The sequence below is a fragment of the Ciconia boyciana genome, chromosome 14, assembly GCF_034638445.1.
Source record: "Ciconia boyciana chromosome 14, ASM3463844v1, whole genome shotgun sequence".
Lineage (NCBI taxonomy): Eukaryota > Metazoa > Chordata > Aves > Ciconiiformes > Ciconiidae > Ciconia > Ciconia boyciana.
This window is the reverse complement of record NC_132947.1, coordinates 17929831-17944462: the sequence shown is the minus strand read 5'-3', so window position 1 is coordinate 17944462 and position 14632 is coordinate 17929831. Positions and strand designations below refer to the sequence as shown.

General features: G+C 44.6%; 1 protein-coding gene across 4 annotated transcripts in view; it reads left to right on the top strand.

Annotated features, from left to right (window-relative positions):
* Window positions 1–242: 242 nt before the first annotated feature.
* The window catches only part of ERGIC3 (ERGIC and golgi 3), a 28666-nt gene continuing 14276 nt past the window's right edge, over window positions 243–14632 (top strand). Inside the window, exons 1-7 of one of the 4 annotated variants that reach the window (XM_072879039.1) lie at window positions 243–370; window positions 889–959; window positions 1546–1633; window positions 2885–3004; window positions 6241–6334; window positions 7527–7692; window positions 8845–8902. In XM_072879039.1, the coding sequence (XP_072735140.1) occupies window positions 325–370; window positions 889–959; window positions 1546–1633; window positions 2885–3004; window positions 6241–6334; window positions 7527–7692; window positions 8845–8902 (643 nt within the window). In that variant the 5' untranslated portion in view covers window positions 243–324. Of the gene's footprint in view, window positions 371–585; window positions 727–888; window positions 960–1545; window positions 1634–2884; window positions 3005–6240; window positions 6335–7526; window positions 7693–8844; window positions 8903–14632 lie in introns of those variants that run through there. The other 3 variants (XM_072879040.1, XM_072879042.1, XM_072879043.1) reach the window with 3 other exon arrangements.

Genomic DNA, 14632 nt, shown 5'->3' with positions numbered 1-14632 from the left:
TTACTTGCACAAGTAAGCTATTACGAGCTGTTGTCTGATTTAGCCTCTTGAGTTCATAGCTGTTCCCTGTGACGAGGGAGGACAACGGAGGCGTTACCGAAATGAGGGGTGAAAAGTACACGCCAGGGATGGAAGGTGGGGCAAGAGAGTGGGGTTTTTTTCCTTCTTTCCACGCTTCAGCACAAAAAGCGCTGGTACTCTCCCGAGATGCTTTGCTTTCCGCTTTGTTGCTGCGACAGCCAGCCTGAGGGACAGCTTGGTTGTTCTCAAAAGTACCAAGCTCCAGCCCTGTCAAAGACGGAGGCAACGGATGGGACGGGGAGGATGTCGAACCGAGTGAAAACTGCTCTCTACCAGCAGCTTGGCCTTGGTATCAAGCCCTTTCCAGCTAACCGATCTGGGCACAGCCAGCGTCTCTCGGGTGCCCTTCAGAGGCCCGGGGCGGTTGGCAGGGGGGGTGAGAAGAGGGCAGCGAGGCCCTTCGGCTCCCGGAGGAGACTGGGAGCCCCAGCCCCTCCCCGCCATCCCCCTCGGCCGGCTTCGAGCCGCGCTGCCCGGCGGGCCGGGGCCGGGGCGGGGGCGGGGGCCGGGGCGGCCCGGCCCCGGAAGGTGGGTTTGGTTCCGGGGCGCGCGGCGCCATGGACTCGCTGTGGCGGCTGAAGCGGTTCGATGCCTTCCCCAAGACCCTGGAAGACTTTCGGGTCAAGACGTGCGGGGGCGCGCTGGGTGAGCGGGCGGGGTGAGGGCGGCCGGGAGCCGGCGGGCGGGCCGGCGCTCGGCGGCGGGAGGCAGCGGCTCGGGGCGGCGGCGGGCGGGCTGAGGCGGGGCTGGGGCGAGGCGGGCGGCCGCGACCGGCGGGGCTGACGGCGGTTCTCGTCTCCCCGGCAGTGACGGCTGTCAGCGGGCTCATCATGGTGCTGCTTTTCTTCTCGGAGCTGCAGTACTACCTCACCAAGGAGGTAAGTAGCGGCGGCCGGGGGGGGGCGGCCCCCCGGTGCTGCCTCCTGCCCGCGGAGCCCCGGCGGAGAGGCGGCCCTGCGGCCCGTGGCGGCCTGCCGTGCCTCCGCACCCCCGCCGCCGCCTCCCGCGGGCTGCCCACGCAGCAGCTTCCCCGCCGCAGATCTGTCTGGGGTTTGTCTCTTCCCCCCGCCGGCCGCCTTGCCGGTGGGAGCGGGCTGCCCTCCCCGAAAGCCGCTGGGCGCAAAGGCTGGCTTGTGGCCGCCTGTAACGCGGTCGCAGGAGAGCGTCTCAAGGTCTCTTGGCGCTGTCTCCACCGTCTCCAAGCAGGCACTGCAAAGAACAGAAAGCAAGCGCAGGAACCCCCGTCCCCACCCCAAATTCGGAGGTTCCCAGGTGATTCCCTTTCTTAAAAGCAGGACAAGTGGCAACCGCTTAGCTGCCCTGGAAGGTGTGGGAGGCAGCAACTCGAGTGTCTCGCAAATGCCACCTCTTAACAATCAGCTCCTGAGCCGGAGCAGTGGAGGGCAAGAGGCCTTTTGATTCTCTTCCGAGTGAAACGGGACTCTGTTTTTCCTTTGTTCCTAGGTTCATCCGGAATTGTATGTTGACAAATCAAGGGGAGATAAACTGAAGATCAATCTAGATGTTATTTTTCCACATATGCCTTGTGCTTGTGAGTCAGACTTCTGAACGTTGGGGTAATTTTCGTACTAGCTGAGGGCCTGACAGGCTCAGCGTGCCTGGTGCTTCCGAGTGCTGCGCTGCTGCTTGGGCCACAGACAGGGAGGAGTTGGTGATCCCGTGTGGTTACGCAGGGATTCCAGCCAGGCCCGCTGGGCGCTTAAACCAGCACTTCCAGTCAAGGCAGTATTATTTTTCTAGATTATAAGTGAAGCTAAAGTATAAATCCACTTGCACTTTGTCAGAGAGCTCAGTGATACTGAAAAAGCTGGCACAGAGTTCACTTGGGACTCAAGATTTGACTGTATTGTTGTTGAAAAACTGCAGAGTCTCCTTTGGAAGTTACTTGAGAAGGGACGGCTTTTCCATTATTTTTGTACTTAAATTCTGACTGTAATGCCAATGCCACGTGATGGCCTTTCTCCCAAATTTTTAAAATCGGAATGATTACCTTTTAACCAAATTCAAAATAAAGTTGCAGGACGAAGCGATGGAAAATTGTGCAAGTGTTACTGGGCATTACTGCTGTGCACGTTATCCAACTGTCCACTAATCTTCCCTGCCTCTTGTTCTGTTGTAGTCATTCCTTTGGGTAAGGCATTGGGCTCTAAATGTAGCGAATCTGGCTTCTTTCTGGCCACCCAAGATATTATTGGTCTTTGTCTTCTCACATTTAAAAGGGTGTGGGAAGGCCAGAGAGACTGGGAACCTCTGCTGGTTTGTGCAGAGGAGCTGTCAGTCTTACAAGAGAGCATGTAGCCAGCAAGTGCATCATGGTGCTTCAATACCAGGCTGAGACCACAGACCTTCTCAGTCTTCTTTGTGAAAAGGAATCACAAGGAAATATGCTGATGTTGAAGAGGGAAGGGTGGGGGGGTAGAGGTAGGAGGCAGCTTTCAACCAGTTTTAAGCTTAACTCCTGAAAATGGTTATGGGCTTTGGGGGTTTGGTTTTTTGCCCTAGGTGTATCTACCTTTCAGGGTAACGCTTTCTGTGGCAGCTGCAAACAGTCCTTCTTGTACACCAAACCTCGTATTTGGAAGAGTCGTTTAGGGTGCTGCAATGTGCATTTTATTCCCTATACATCACTTGGCCCCAGCCGTACACACTCTTCCGGTCTGGCACATTCTTATCCCCCTGCCTGAAAGATTCTGTGTTTTCACTGGTTGAATGCTTCCTCAGCCTGCCACAGACCATAACAAATGTGTGTTTATAGACCACTTTCCTTGCTCACTGGTTTCAGATTTGAGCATCGATGCCATGGACGTAGCAGGAGAGCAGCAGTTGGATGTGGAGCACAACCTGTTTAAGCAACGTTTGGATAAAGCTGGCAATCGTGTGACTCCAGAGGCCGAGAGACACGGTAAGATGCTATTCTATCTTTCTTGGATGGATGCTCTCGTAGTCTTTCTGTCACTGCATGCCTGTTTTAAGATTTGTGGGAACAAGTCACAGCTGAAGAGCATTAAAAGACTGAAAACTCTTGAAAAGTTTATAGCATGCAGATCTATTAAACTGGCAGATCAGACAACCACCTATTATACTCACTACTTCTGCAAGGCAAATCTTTGCCTAGTCCCTCTGAAATTACGACAAGGGCTCATGGATGCATTTCAGGAATAAAGCTGCCGAGTCAGTGGTCTTTTACGACTAGAAATCAAGCAGCTGTTCTGGCAAAACTTGGCTTTGGTCATATCTGTAAATCACAGTAGGCTGACAAATGGGATGACCTGGTTAGAGGAAAGAGCCTCTCTCCAGGGAGGGCTCCAGTGACTCGGCCCTTAAGCCTAAACTTGCACCTTACTACGTTTACTTTGTGTGTGCTAATGCATACCTGATAAATATATTTTAGTTGATTTATCATTTACAAGTTGTAGTAAGTGGTCCTTGGCTACATAAACCTCTCGTCTACATTTTTTACATGTTATGACTCATTGTTGTACTTCGATACAAACCAGAAATGATTCTGGCAAAGTGCTGCAGCCTAACAGTAATACTGTCCTGACTTTTTTTTTCCAAAACACAAGCTCCTTATTACCTCTTCTGGGAGATAGTGTAGTTCTACGTATCAGCATAAACTACATTTGTTGATTTGTATCACTCAGATTTAACTTTTCTGTTCTTGAAATTGAAAGGCTAAACTAAGCCAAGAGCTGAACGATCGGTAGGTACGAGGGTTTCTCCAGTTGTGATGGGAATGTGGTGATAGTGTTCTTACTGCTGTGTCACTTGGCAGCCTTTCTGTATTCAGAGGTTCTGGCAAATTTAATGTCGGGGGACAAAACCAGCTTTTCTGTATCTAATTCTCTGTTAACACATGTAAGCCTCCTGCCTTACTTGTATTGCCAGTCTCGGTCAGGATTACTCTGTGTGAAGGGATTGCTCTGACTCCTTATCTAATCAATGGAGAGGAAGAGAAACTTGTAGGGAGCAAACCATCTCACCTAGAAGAAGCATTTTAAAAGAGATCAGATGCATCACATGCAACAAGCAATCTCTTCTGCTGTCTGGAAAAAGCACAGGGCTAGTTCGGTTTCCATCACTCGTGTTGCAAGTTAGATCCGAAGTATCCACCCATCTTCATTAAACTCTATGATTTTCAGTTTCTATTAGTAACACTGACATTCAGTCAGTTATTGAAATGGCAACTGTAGCAGTATTGACCTGAAATTTAGTAAAGCATACCCAAATTTTATGGCGTAGTATCGTAGTTACATTAAAATAGTTAATAGCTTAATGATCTCTATGATAGGTTGCATTCTGTGCTTGGATGTCATCTTATTCATTTTGATTGAATGACAATAAACGATTGAATTCTTTATTGGTGGTTCTCATCGTTCCCTTCCTTCCAACATGGATGGAGTTTTCCAATTTCACATATGATATCTGCATGCAAGTTGAGGACCATGTTAACAGCAAGAAACCCTGCATGGAGAGTTTTATGTACTGCAGTTTCTTTATGGTATCAAAACTGTGTGCATTACCCCTGGATGCTGCCTCTGAGACAGGTCAACAGGCAGCTACTGATTCCATTTAAAAAGCTGTTACTGGTTGCTGTATCTTGAAAGAGTATGTGTATTGTACAGGTGTTCTTGTTCAAATGGTGGGAATCGTGGCTTTGACAAAGTGTAGGAATTACGAAGCTGTATTCTTCCTGACACTGTCTTTTAGTGCAATTACAAGATTAAAAGCCATACCACTTTTGAAACAGTGAATTCTGAAGTGCACTTTCAACTACTTTGAATGTTGTAAGCTTTAGAAAGAAAATCTCGCATGGTTGTTTAATAATGGGTGTATTTTCCTAAAAGTTTTTATTTGCTTGATCATAGCTACCATAAAGTATTTGATTAATGAAATAAGGTTAGTGATTGATTTTCATGCATATTTCATACTTTCTAATTAAAATATCTTTTCTGTACTTAATATGAAATACAGACATCTTTAATACTCGCTTCTGTCCACCTGTTACACCTCCCAGTCTCAACAAACAAGGCCCTGGTAACGTTTTATCCCCTCAGCAGTGTCTGACTATGTACCTTATCACCTCCCCCAGCGTTAGTTATCCAAGAGACATCTTTTCAAGGCTTACAGAGGGTAGTGCAGCAGTGCCTCGATAGTTAGCCGTAGAGGGCTTTTGTAACCCAAGAGACTTGGTCCTGTCCTTCAGGAGTTGTGAGTTGAAATAGCTTGATTTTAAGGGGCCTCTTATTATAAGAGCCACTGTTTTTGAAAATTTTAGATGCCAAATTCCTTGGCTCACTTATTCCCAACTCCAAAATTTGCAGACCTGTGATATCTGTTTTGGTCCCTGACAAAACAAAAGTCCTGTTTGAGTTTTCTGTAGGCGTCTCCTGCCCTTTGGTGGGTTTCAGCTGTCACCAGCTCTCATCTCCTCTGTTACAAGTCCCTCTTCAGCCTTCTGCACATAAGAACATAAAACTCCATGAGTTCATGCCACAGCCATACTGTGGCTGTGCATTCAGCACACCTGTGGCACAGACATTGGCAGAATTGTTAAGTCACAAAGAAGGTAGAAGTGCCTTGGAGATTTCTAGTGAGCAGTGGTTAATGGGTGTGCCTTGTCAGCATTGCCATCCTGGAGGACTGGGTGTCAATTTTCCCCTTGGGAGACCCCTACTCTGATCTTGTTTCACAGCAGTATATAACCGTGTTCCCTACACGTCTTGGGACAGGATTATGCGTTACGCACTGTTGAGTGCGGTTGACTGCTATTTAAAATTTTGTTTGTGTAACAGATCCTGTATCAGTTGCAATTTACTGGTTGGGTCTACTTTAGACAGTGTTTTAACAAAGCCTTAACGCAAGTAACATCTGATCAGTGCTCCAGCAAGGCTTACAGATAGCCAGTTCTTTCTATGCGGGGTGTTGAGATAAATGCTACTCTGTTTCTTGGTCTTACTTCACACCTCAGCAGGCTCTATGCATACCATTTCAGGTGGGCTTTGTGTGCAGGATGCACAGCTTCCGACACAAAACTGTTGCATTCATGTGTAGAACAGTTACTGTGCATAGAACAAAACGAGTACAAGATAGCGTTTCTAGACATGCCTCATCACTTCGAATCCTCTTTTGTCTTAGAGCTGGGGAAAGAAGAAGAAAAAGTGTTTGATCCAAATTCTTTGGATGCTGATCGCTGCGAGAGCTGTTATGGGGCAGAGTCAGAGGACATTCGGTAACCCTTGCACCTTTTCATATCTTCTTAGCACTTGAATTCATACTGTTATGTTGCATGTTATGTTTTGTTTTTTGGTTTTTTTTTCAAAAATGTCTATGAAGGTCTGTGCAATGAAATCCTCCCGGGCACATGTTCAGAGAATGATGAGAACTGTAGTGGTTTTGGTATGCCTTTGGAAGCTGCGCTCATGATTGTTAAGAATGTGCAGAGTTAGGTTGTCTAGTTGTCTACATGCCTGTTGAAGGGCAGTGCAAATTGCACTACCTTTGCAGTAGCACAGAGATTGTATCTCAGCAAACGGAATCTTTTCTGGGATTATTTGATGTCCAGAGGGGAGCTGTGCAAATTATTTCACTGTTACATGAGCTATCTTGGAATAAAACCTGGTTATGGCCTTGCCTTCTCACTTCTGCTGCAGGCTTTGCGTCCTTACGGGAGCAAAGACCAGACATCTATCGCTCACACAAATAACGGGTGTCATTTGGTGTTTCTCATTTGTCCTACCTGCAAAGTCCTGTGAGAGTGGATCCATGATAGTCCATAGGTTCTGGGCTATCCTTTGCTATTATTGTCTCTTTAGTAACTTGGGTTTTCCCATCTGTGAAGTTGCGTCCTTCCCCAGAGATGTTTCCATCTTGAGGGATTCATGATTCCAGCCTTCCACTTTTTCTTTGGCCCAGCAAAACATGCAACCAAGAAAGAAAACTGTTTTTTTCCAGTGACCAAAGTGTTATCCAGAGGTCGAAAAGTAATGACGAAAGTTTGCCGTTAACCCTCCCTCCGATGTTGACAGTCTTGGCCTAAAAACAGAGGAAAGGAGGAATAGCAGCAGGCAGATGCTTTGTTCACACGGGGAAGTTCCAAACTGCTCGGAACTGTGGGACACTGATGTCATTTTTTGCAGCAAATTTCTTTGCCAAGGAGTGATGTAACTGTCTAAATGGACAGGCAAAGCCCTTTTCAGACTCTAGAACAGCATTCAAACAGCTTGCATCCTCATGCCAAAATCTCAAAAAGTACATCAAGAAGCTCAAGCTCCTTCAGGAGTATTAGGCTAGCTTTCAAGGTCCAGTCCCTGATGTTTGCTTTAGTGCTTCACTGAAGAAGAATCCGCCAAGGATTCAGGTCCTGAGCTGGAGCATCTCTTTCTAGTGATAAAGACGGTAAGAAGGTGCTTGTGTTTTTGCAGGTGTTGTAATACTTGTGACGATGTCAGAGAAGCATACAGGCGGCGAGGCTGGGCCTTCAAGAACCCGGATACCATAGAGCAGTGCAAGAGGGAAGGGTTTAGCCAGAAAATGCAAGAGCAGAAGAATGAGGGCTGCCAAGTGTACGGTTTCCTAGAGGTCAACAAGGTGAGAGACGGGCTTTGCTGTGAACCTGCTGCATGATGGTGATGAGTGTGAAAAGGCAGAGTCAGGGCGTTTCTTTCCTTTTCCAGCTTTAGGACTGTCATACAATAACCGCTGGGCTCAGCAAGGTATGTGTGCCTGTAAAGGAGTTCAGGGAGAGAGTCAGGAAAAGCGGTGGGAAGGGGCTAATTCTTCTACATCTTTGTGTACTCCTCCTGGAGACCACATTCTTTATTTCTGGAAAGTAAACGTTTTGCTCACAAAGCCAGACATGGTGATTTGAGCATCATCATGGGTACCGAACCGTTACAGGACCCTTTGTCACAGAGTCTGATGAGCAGGAAAGATTCAAAGGGGAATGCTGGAGGTAGCAAGGGTCCAAAGGTGGGTATCGCTGGGGAAATTCCTGGGAGCCATTGTTATGCACTTGGAATTTTGCACATCTCCCATTCTCATTAGGTCTGCAGTTAACATCAGCAATAGGTTTGCACAGACGTCGAAGGTGTAATGTAGCATGTAAGCTTGGGACATTCCAATCTTCTAGGGGAGAGAGTGTGTATGATTGCTGGTAAGTGTCAGGGAGGACTGGCACCTAATATCCATATCCCTTTCAGATGCCAGGATGAAAGTTTAACAACCTTTGTCTTTTGGGGTTTTTTTTGGGTTTGGAGGGGTTTTTTTGTTGGTTTAATACTTTATTTTTATATGCAGGTTTTTTTTCATGGGTGTATACATAGGATCACCATTGTTTATCGTATTAAGGGTTTTTTTTACACTGCTCACTCTCCCTCTCAGTTACTTTATCCGCTCCTTTTCTGTGATACTGTTTTCCTGTATTTCCTGCAGCAACAGTCAGTTCCCTGCTAGTAAAGTTAATTCCTCCTTCTTCCCATTTTTATGTCCACTAAAATAATTTGCATAGAACGGTTATTATCAACATCAGTATGTAATTATGGCTTTCCACATGACTGCCTGTGAGGATCAAGGGAAATTCGTATCTCTCTTAGGACAACATCTGCTGATATTGTGACCTATGAAAATGAGTTGCTTGGTGTCTATCTTGTTTAAACAAAAATTTAAAAATCCAAACACTAGTATGACTGCTTTATTTATATAGATTCAGACCTTTTAATGAAAGAGTACTGTCTCCTGCAGGTAGCTGGAAATTTCCACTTTGCACCAGGAAAAAGTTTCCAGCAGTCTCATGTACATGGTAAAGTATTTTCTTTTCCTGCTTATTGTGACCTTTAGCTTCCAAATGTAGCTGACCCTTTTCTTTGAATATCTTTGCATTGCTGTCCGTAATAGTAACAGGACTGCTTCAGTGGGGTGGAGGATGTTGTTGAAGTTTGGTTACAGAGGTTTAGAACCATCATGAACAAATAGAAAAGTGGTTTCTGGAGGTGCTGCCACATGGGTGTGGAAGAACTTGGAGGAGAATGTTACTGGGCAGTCTTTCAGTCTCACTTGTTCCACAAAACTTTGCTGCTCTGCTGTAAAACAATATCAAGTAAGGTGTTCGGTCCAGGACCTGAATATCTCTGGAAGGGATATTTTGGAGAATACCTCAGGAGAATTTTAAAGCAATTCAGAACTCTTAGAGTAAAATTTAAGTTGTAAAGGAATTCCTCAAGTATCTATATGAATACACAGTGGCCAGAATAATAGTGGTAGTTTATAGAATCATAGAATGGTTTGGGTTGGAAGGGACCTTTAAAGCTCATCTAGTCCAATCCCCCCCTGCAATGAGCAGGGACATGTTCAATTAGATCAGGTTGCTCAAAGCAATAGAGAGAAGGATGTTGTGGGAGACCATTTCAAAGGCCTTATGGAAGTCCAGATAGATGACATCAGTAGCTCTTCCCTTGTCCACTGATGTAGTCACTCCATTGTAGAAGGCACTGGGTTGGTCAGGCAAGACTTGCCCTTGGTAAAGCCATGCTGGCTGTCTTGGGTCACTTCCCTGTCCTCCATGTGCCTCATCATAGCTTCTAGGAGGATCTGTTCTGTGATCTTCCCCGGCACAGCGGTAAGGCGACTACATCAGCCAATTCCCTCAGGACTCTGGGATGCATCTCATCAGGTTCCATAGACTTATGTATGTTCAGGTTCCTCAGGTGGTCTCGAACCTGATCTTCTCTTACAGTGGGAGGGACTTTGCTCTCTCAGTCCCTGCCTTATATCTTTAACAGGAACTTGGTTAAAAATGTTTGTGGTTTAATGGAATGTTTACAGTTCCCTTGATCAAGTTTTTGAAGCGTGAAATTTGTAGTACAGGTTTCACAAAGAGCTTTAATTTCAGCCTGATTTTTCCCCCTCCTATCAATCACTCCAGTTTAACCTATACCACTGAGGTAAAGGTCAGGGGAGAACGTGAATGTGCTTTGTGAGAGTAACTGGTGTATTTGGAGAAAAACTAGCAAGCTTTTGAGCACAGTTTGTACAGATGAAAAAGCACCTTTGTGCAAAAGAAAAATTATGCCTGTTTTTCCCCACAATATTAATTGTTGTCAATAATAAAATATTTCACTTCTTCCTGCAGAACTTGCTCTATGTGCTTAAACTAGCATAACAACAGCAACCTTACTACAGCCAGGATTTACAACTTCACAGCATGCATCTAAGTTAACAAGAAGCATCTCTGTATTGTGTCTATTTTCTGTAATAGGCATGAATGCAAGCTGGCTGTCCTGAGAGCAAGGGCTTTGTGTACAGAGAGGAGGGGGTGAGGTCAGGATAGCGTGTGCCCCAGAAGTCTTGCACAACTGAATTGAAAAATGAAGGGCTTACACTGGGGAAAATACAGGTAAAACCAGAAAGGACTATGTAGTTACTGCCAACCTTTTGGAGGCAGAGTTAGGAATATTAGTGTTTTGAGGACAGTGAAAAGGAGTAGGAGGAGGGGTGATGGGCAGACAAACTTTCCACTTCTGGGAATTCTGTCACATTAAACAGTGAGGAATAAAGGCCCCTAATACTTTTCTCCAGGTGCAACTGTTTTCAGCTGTCAGGATCTCCTGATTCTGTTACGGTCTATTGTGATCCCTCAGCGGCTCTCTTTCAGGTACTTTTCCCATCTCACCATGAACCCACGTAAACATTTTGCATTTACAACACCCTTTTGCAAGGCATTCAGCAGGTCTGCTCTGCTGTAAGAAAAAACACCTCCCCTCACTTGCTTGCTCCCACTAGCTGTACCTGATGGCCCTTGTGCCTCTGTTGGGAAAGAGCGAACGGTCACTGCCCATTCTCTCCCTGCCTCTCAGGATGTCATAGACCTTTCCTGTGCCAGCCTACAGGCCGTGTCTTTCCCCCGCTGAAGAGTCCCAGCTTACGCAGATGGTCCTTTGTGGAAGCCATTCGACCTCTGAGCTTCCTTGCTGAATTTCTCTGAACCTCTGTCAGTTCCTTTCTGGTACCTCTGTCTGGAGGTACCAGACTGCACAAGATTAAGATCCAGGCTAAGCATGACGTAGGGAGTGGCATAATGATTTTCTTCCTTTTGTTCGCTCTTGCTTTCCTAGTTATTCGTAACACATGATTTCCCTTTTTTCCCAACCTTTTCCTGGGCAATGTTTTCATGGCACCAACCAACAACCCAGGAGTTCTCCCTGACCCTTGAGGGAAATGGACAGCTCAGAGCCTGGTGTTTTTCTTGTACATGAAGCTGAGACTGTTTTCTGCCTCAGTATAAATTTTCTTCATAATCTTTTTTTTTTTTTTTTTTTTTTAAAGTTTACTGAAAGGAGGAAGGTTACAGATAAAGGACTTGACTAGTATTAGTCAGAGGACAGAGCTTTGTGAGATATTTCCAGAGCTCCTCTGGAAATACCTCGTTTGGATCATAATTCCACACAAGAACTTATGTGTGTGTGATTTTTAATCCCTTTAACAAGGTCTACATTAATGCTCAGTCCTGTTAATACACTTAACAGAATGTCATGCAGGGTGAAGTTGAATGTCTAAGAGAAGTCTGAATATTCCAAACTCTTATTGTCATAAACCACATTAACAGTCCAACCAAAATAATAATTTTACTAGGCCTATTTGGCACAAAACTGTGATGACTGACAGTATTTTTGCTCCTGCCTTCTATTCCCTACCGATTTGAATCAGTAGAGAATGGGGGGTGAACAAAAATGTCAGTACTATGGAAAGTTCGTTCCATTGCACCACTCTCCTTGCCTCATGTTGGAGTAGCTATACCATGTTTGTACAGCTGATGGTTAGACCCAAGTCCATACTTCTATTTTTTGATGCTACTCAAGTACTGAAGCTAGCACACCAGCTTTTCAGTTTCTTGTGCTGTTACTCTCTCCTTCTCCTGAGGGATACTATTGTTCAATAGATCTCCAGCTAGGGAATCTGCACAGGCGTCTTCGTGACAGTGCAAAGGGTCCTATTCAGACACACTTCTTAAATCTGACCATAAATGCAATTCTGATCTGAGCTTCTGAACTTTTGTCGTGTGCTTGGTGTTAACATCTTCAAAACTGTAACTTCTCTCCTGGGTAGAAGCAAGTTGAGATTGCTTTTTTCAGAAAGTAGAATGAGAAGTTAAGAGGAGACATGGGGCTAACACACATGCAAACCAGAGCCAGCACTGCATAAAGTGCAGTTTTATTTCTGTTTAGTTGTGTTAGCTTTAATTGTGTGTAGCTCAGTCTTTATGTCCTTTTATTTTGTTTGAGTAGCTGCCCTAGGATAGATGTGACCCAGAAGAAGTCTTATTTTTCAGTGTTTGGACTTCCGTTTCCGTACACAATTCTCTCTCCTTGCCTGTGTCTTTGTTCTTGCATACTCGTATTTTGTCCCCAGAAATAATTTTCCTTAAATAATGCTTTATAGATTCTAATATTCATCGTAAGGTGAGGTTTGATGGCACCAGCTGAATGTGAGAGGAGTATAGGTAAAAGGCAGGGAGCAGCCTTGCCCAGAGAGGAGTTCATCCCATTTCTCACATCCATGAGCCTTGATTCTTTGTCTTTGGCTTGGCAGAAGTCCTTCCATTAAGGCAGAGAAGATCAGAGATCCTTGTTTAAACTAGGAAAAAAAATTGAAGTTACATACAAGTTTGCTAACGTTAGCTAAATTCAGTTACTTTCCTAGTCAGGAGAATGCTAGTGAGTAGCCACTGAAATCAGATTATCAGCAATTGCTTGCCAATTTTTTTCATTTCTAAATACTGTGTGAGTGGGTAAGCCTCATGAAGGCCCTTAAGAGTTATTGAGTATCAGGTTTTATTGGTTACAACCACATTTGGATATTTGGAGTTAGTTATTGACAATAGGGTATGTATATGTGTTTTAATGCAGACGTGTATATCGACTAATGGGAGTCAAAGTTTTGACACAGGTAGCCTATGAATCTCATGCTCTTAAGAGATGCAAGTGTGTTATCTCATCACAGGGTAACATCTGCTGAAATAGATTCAAACCACATTTCCCTTGTGTTTGGCATTCTAAATGTCCTGAGGGTTTTTCATTAAAAAATCAAGCCCCCAACATCTCAAACTTTCTCAGCAAAATGCGTTACCGAAATCTTACGTGATTTATATTATCTTAAATATCCTTATACCATGGTAATCTTTATGTCCCAAGGACCTCTGATGGTATCCTGATAATCTTTTTTTTTGCAAAGTAAGTGTTTGACATTTCACTTGTTTTAACACAAGTTCTCCTCCCTGTCTTTATGCAACATTCATGTGTCTGAAGGAACAAGAAACACAGGAAATGCTGCAAAACTGAAACGGTGTTAAAAAAAAAAAGTTTGTCCACTTGTAAGAAAGAAATTATTTTGCCCTTTTGACTTTATTTTGTTTCTGCCAGCATGAATGTTAAATCCAGGTGAGATGATTTCGCTTCACTTCTTGTTGTTTGCGTGGATGTTTTTCTATGCTTGTATATAACCTTTGGTCTCATGTTCTTTTGAGGTTTGTTCCATATTTATACATATGTACCCAACCTAGGTGAAAGTTGTTCTGCACGGTCATTAAATACAACTTTGCATTCCTTTTGGTTTCTCATAATCTCCAGGCCCTGAAGGAAATGTAATTTGGAAATGGAGGGAGGGTGTTTTCCTGTCTTTAGATAACTGAAGAGAAAGGTCCGGCTCTGCTGGGTTAATGCAATTTTTATCCATCCATCCATCCATATTCACGTTTCTAGTATACCTAACTGGGAGACTCGAGAACTGATAAAGTTTAACACCTATTGTATCTAGAAAAGACTTCTACTGTACTTTCCCTCTTGGTTGGTTCATGAGTAAGGAGATGCTTTGTTCTTCTCAGCTGACCACTGGAGGCTGAGCACTTTATTACTAGATGTATTTCTGCAGCATAGACTTTATTCATATTTTATCGTAGTTTTCATCATTACTAGATGTTTTAGCATGTGTTGCTATTCATTCCTCATCTCAGGTCATTGGAATTGTTCTCTCTAGGAGAATTCACACGGCTGATCTTATGCCTTTGTGCCATCTATAGTGGTTAATTACCTTTTAGCTAGTGCGTAAATATACTGCTTGTGCTTCTTGGATGGGTGCTCTGTCTGTCTGTCCTTCGCATGCTGTGCTCGCAGAGAATCCGGGCTGAAACTTTGGGAATTTGCTTTTGAAGCAAGCAGTGACGCTGATTTTCCTCCCAAGTTATTGGAAGCATTGACAACTGGTCGCTTTAAGCCTGCGCCGTGATGCTCTGTCTTCAGTGTCAGAGAACACCCCCACTCCTGAATGTCGTACGGGCTGCAAATGATCTTGTCTTGTTCCTCAGCTCATCTGTGGTCCAGTTGCACTGAGAAATCCCAGGTCGTTAGGAAGAGGACTGAAGGAGGTCATAAGGAGGACTGAAGCACTTCCAAGCAGAATTTTTGGCACTAGAACTAGTAGTCCTGGCTCTGCTGCATCAAGGGAAAACCAGAGTCAACCATTATTGATACTTAACAGT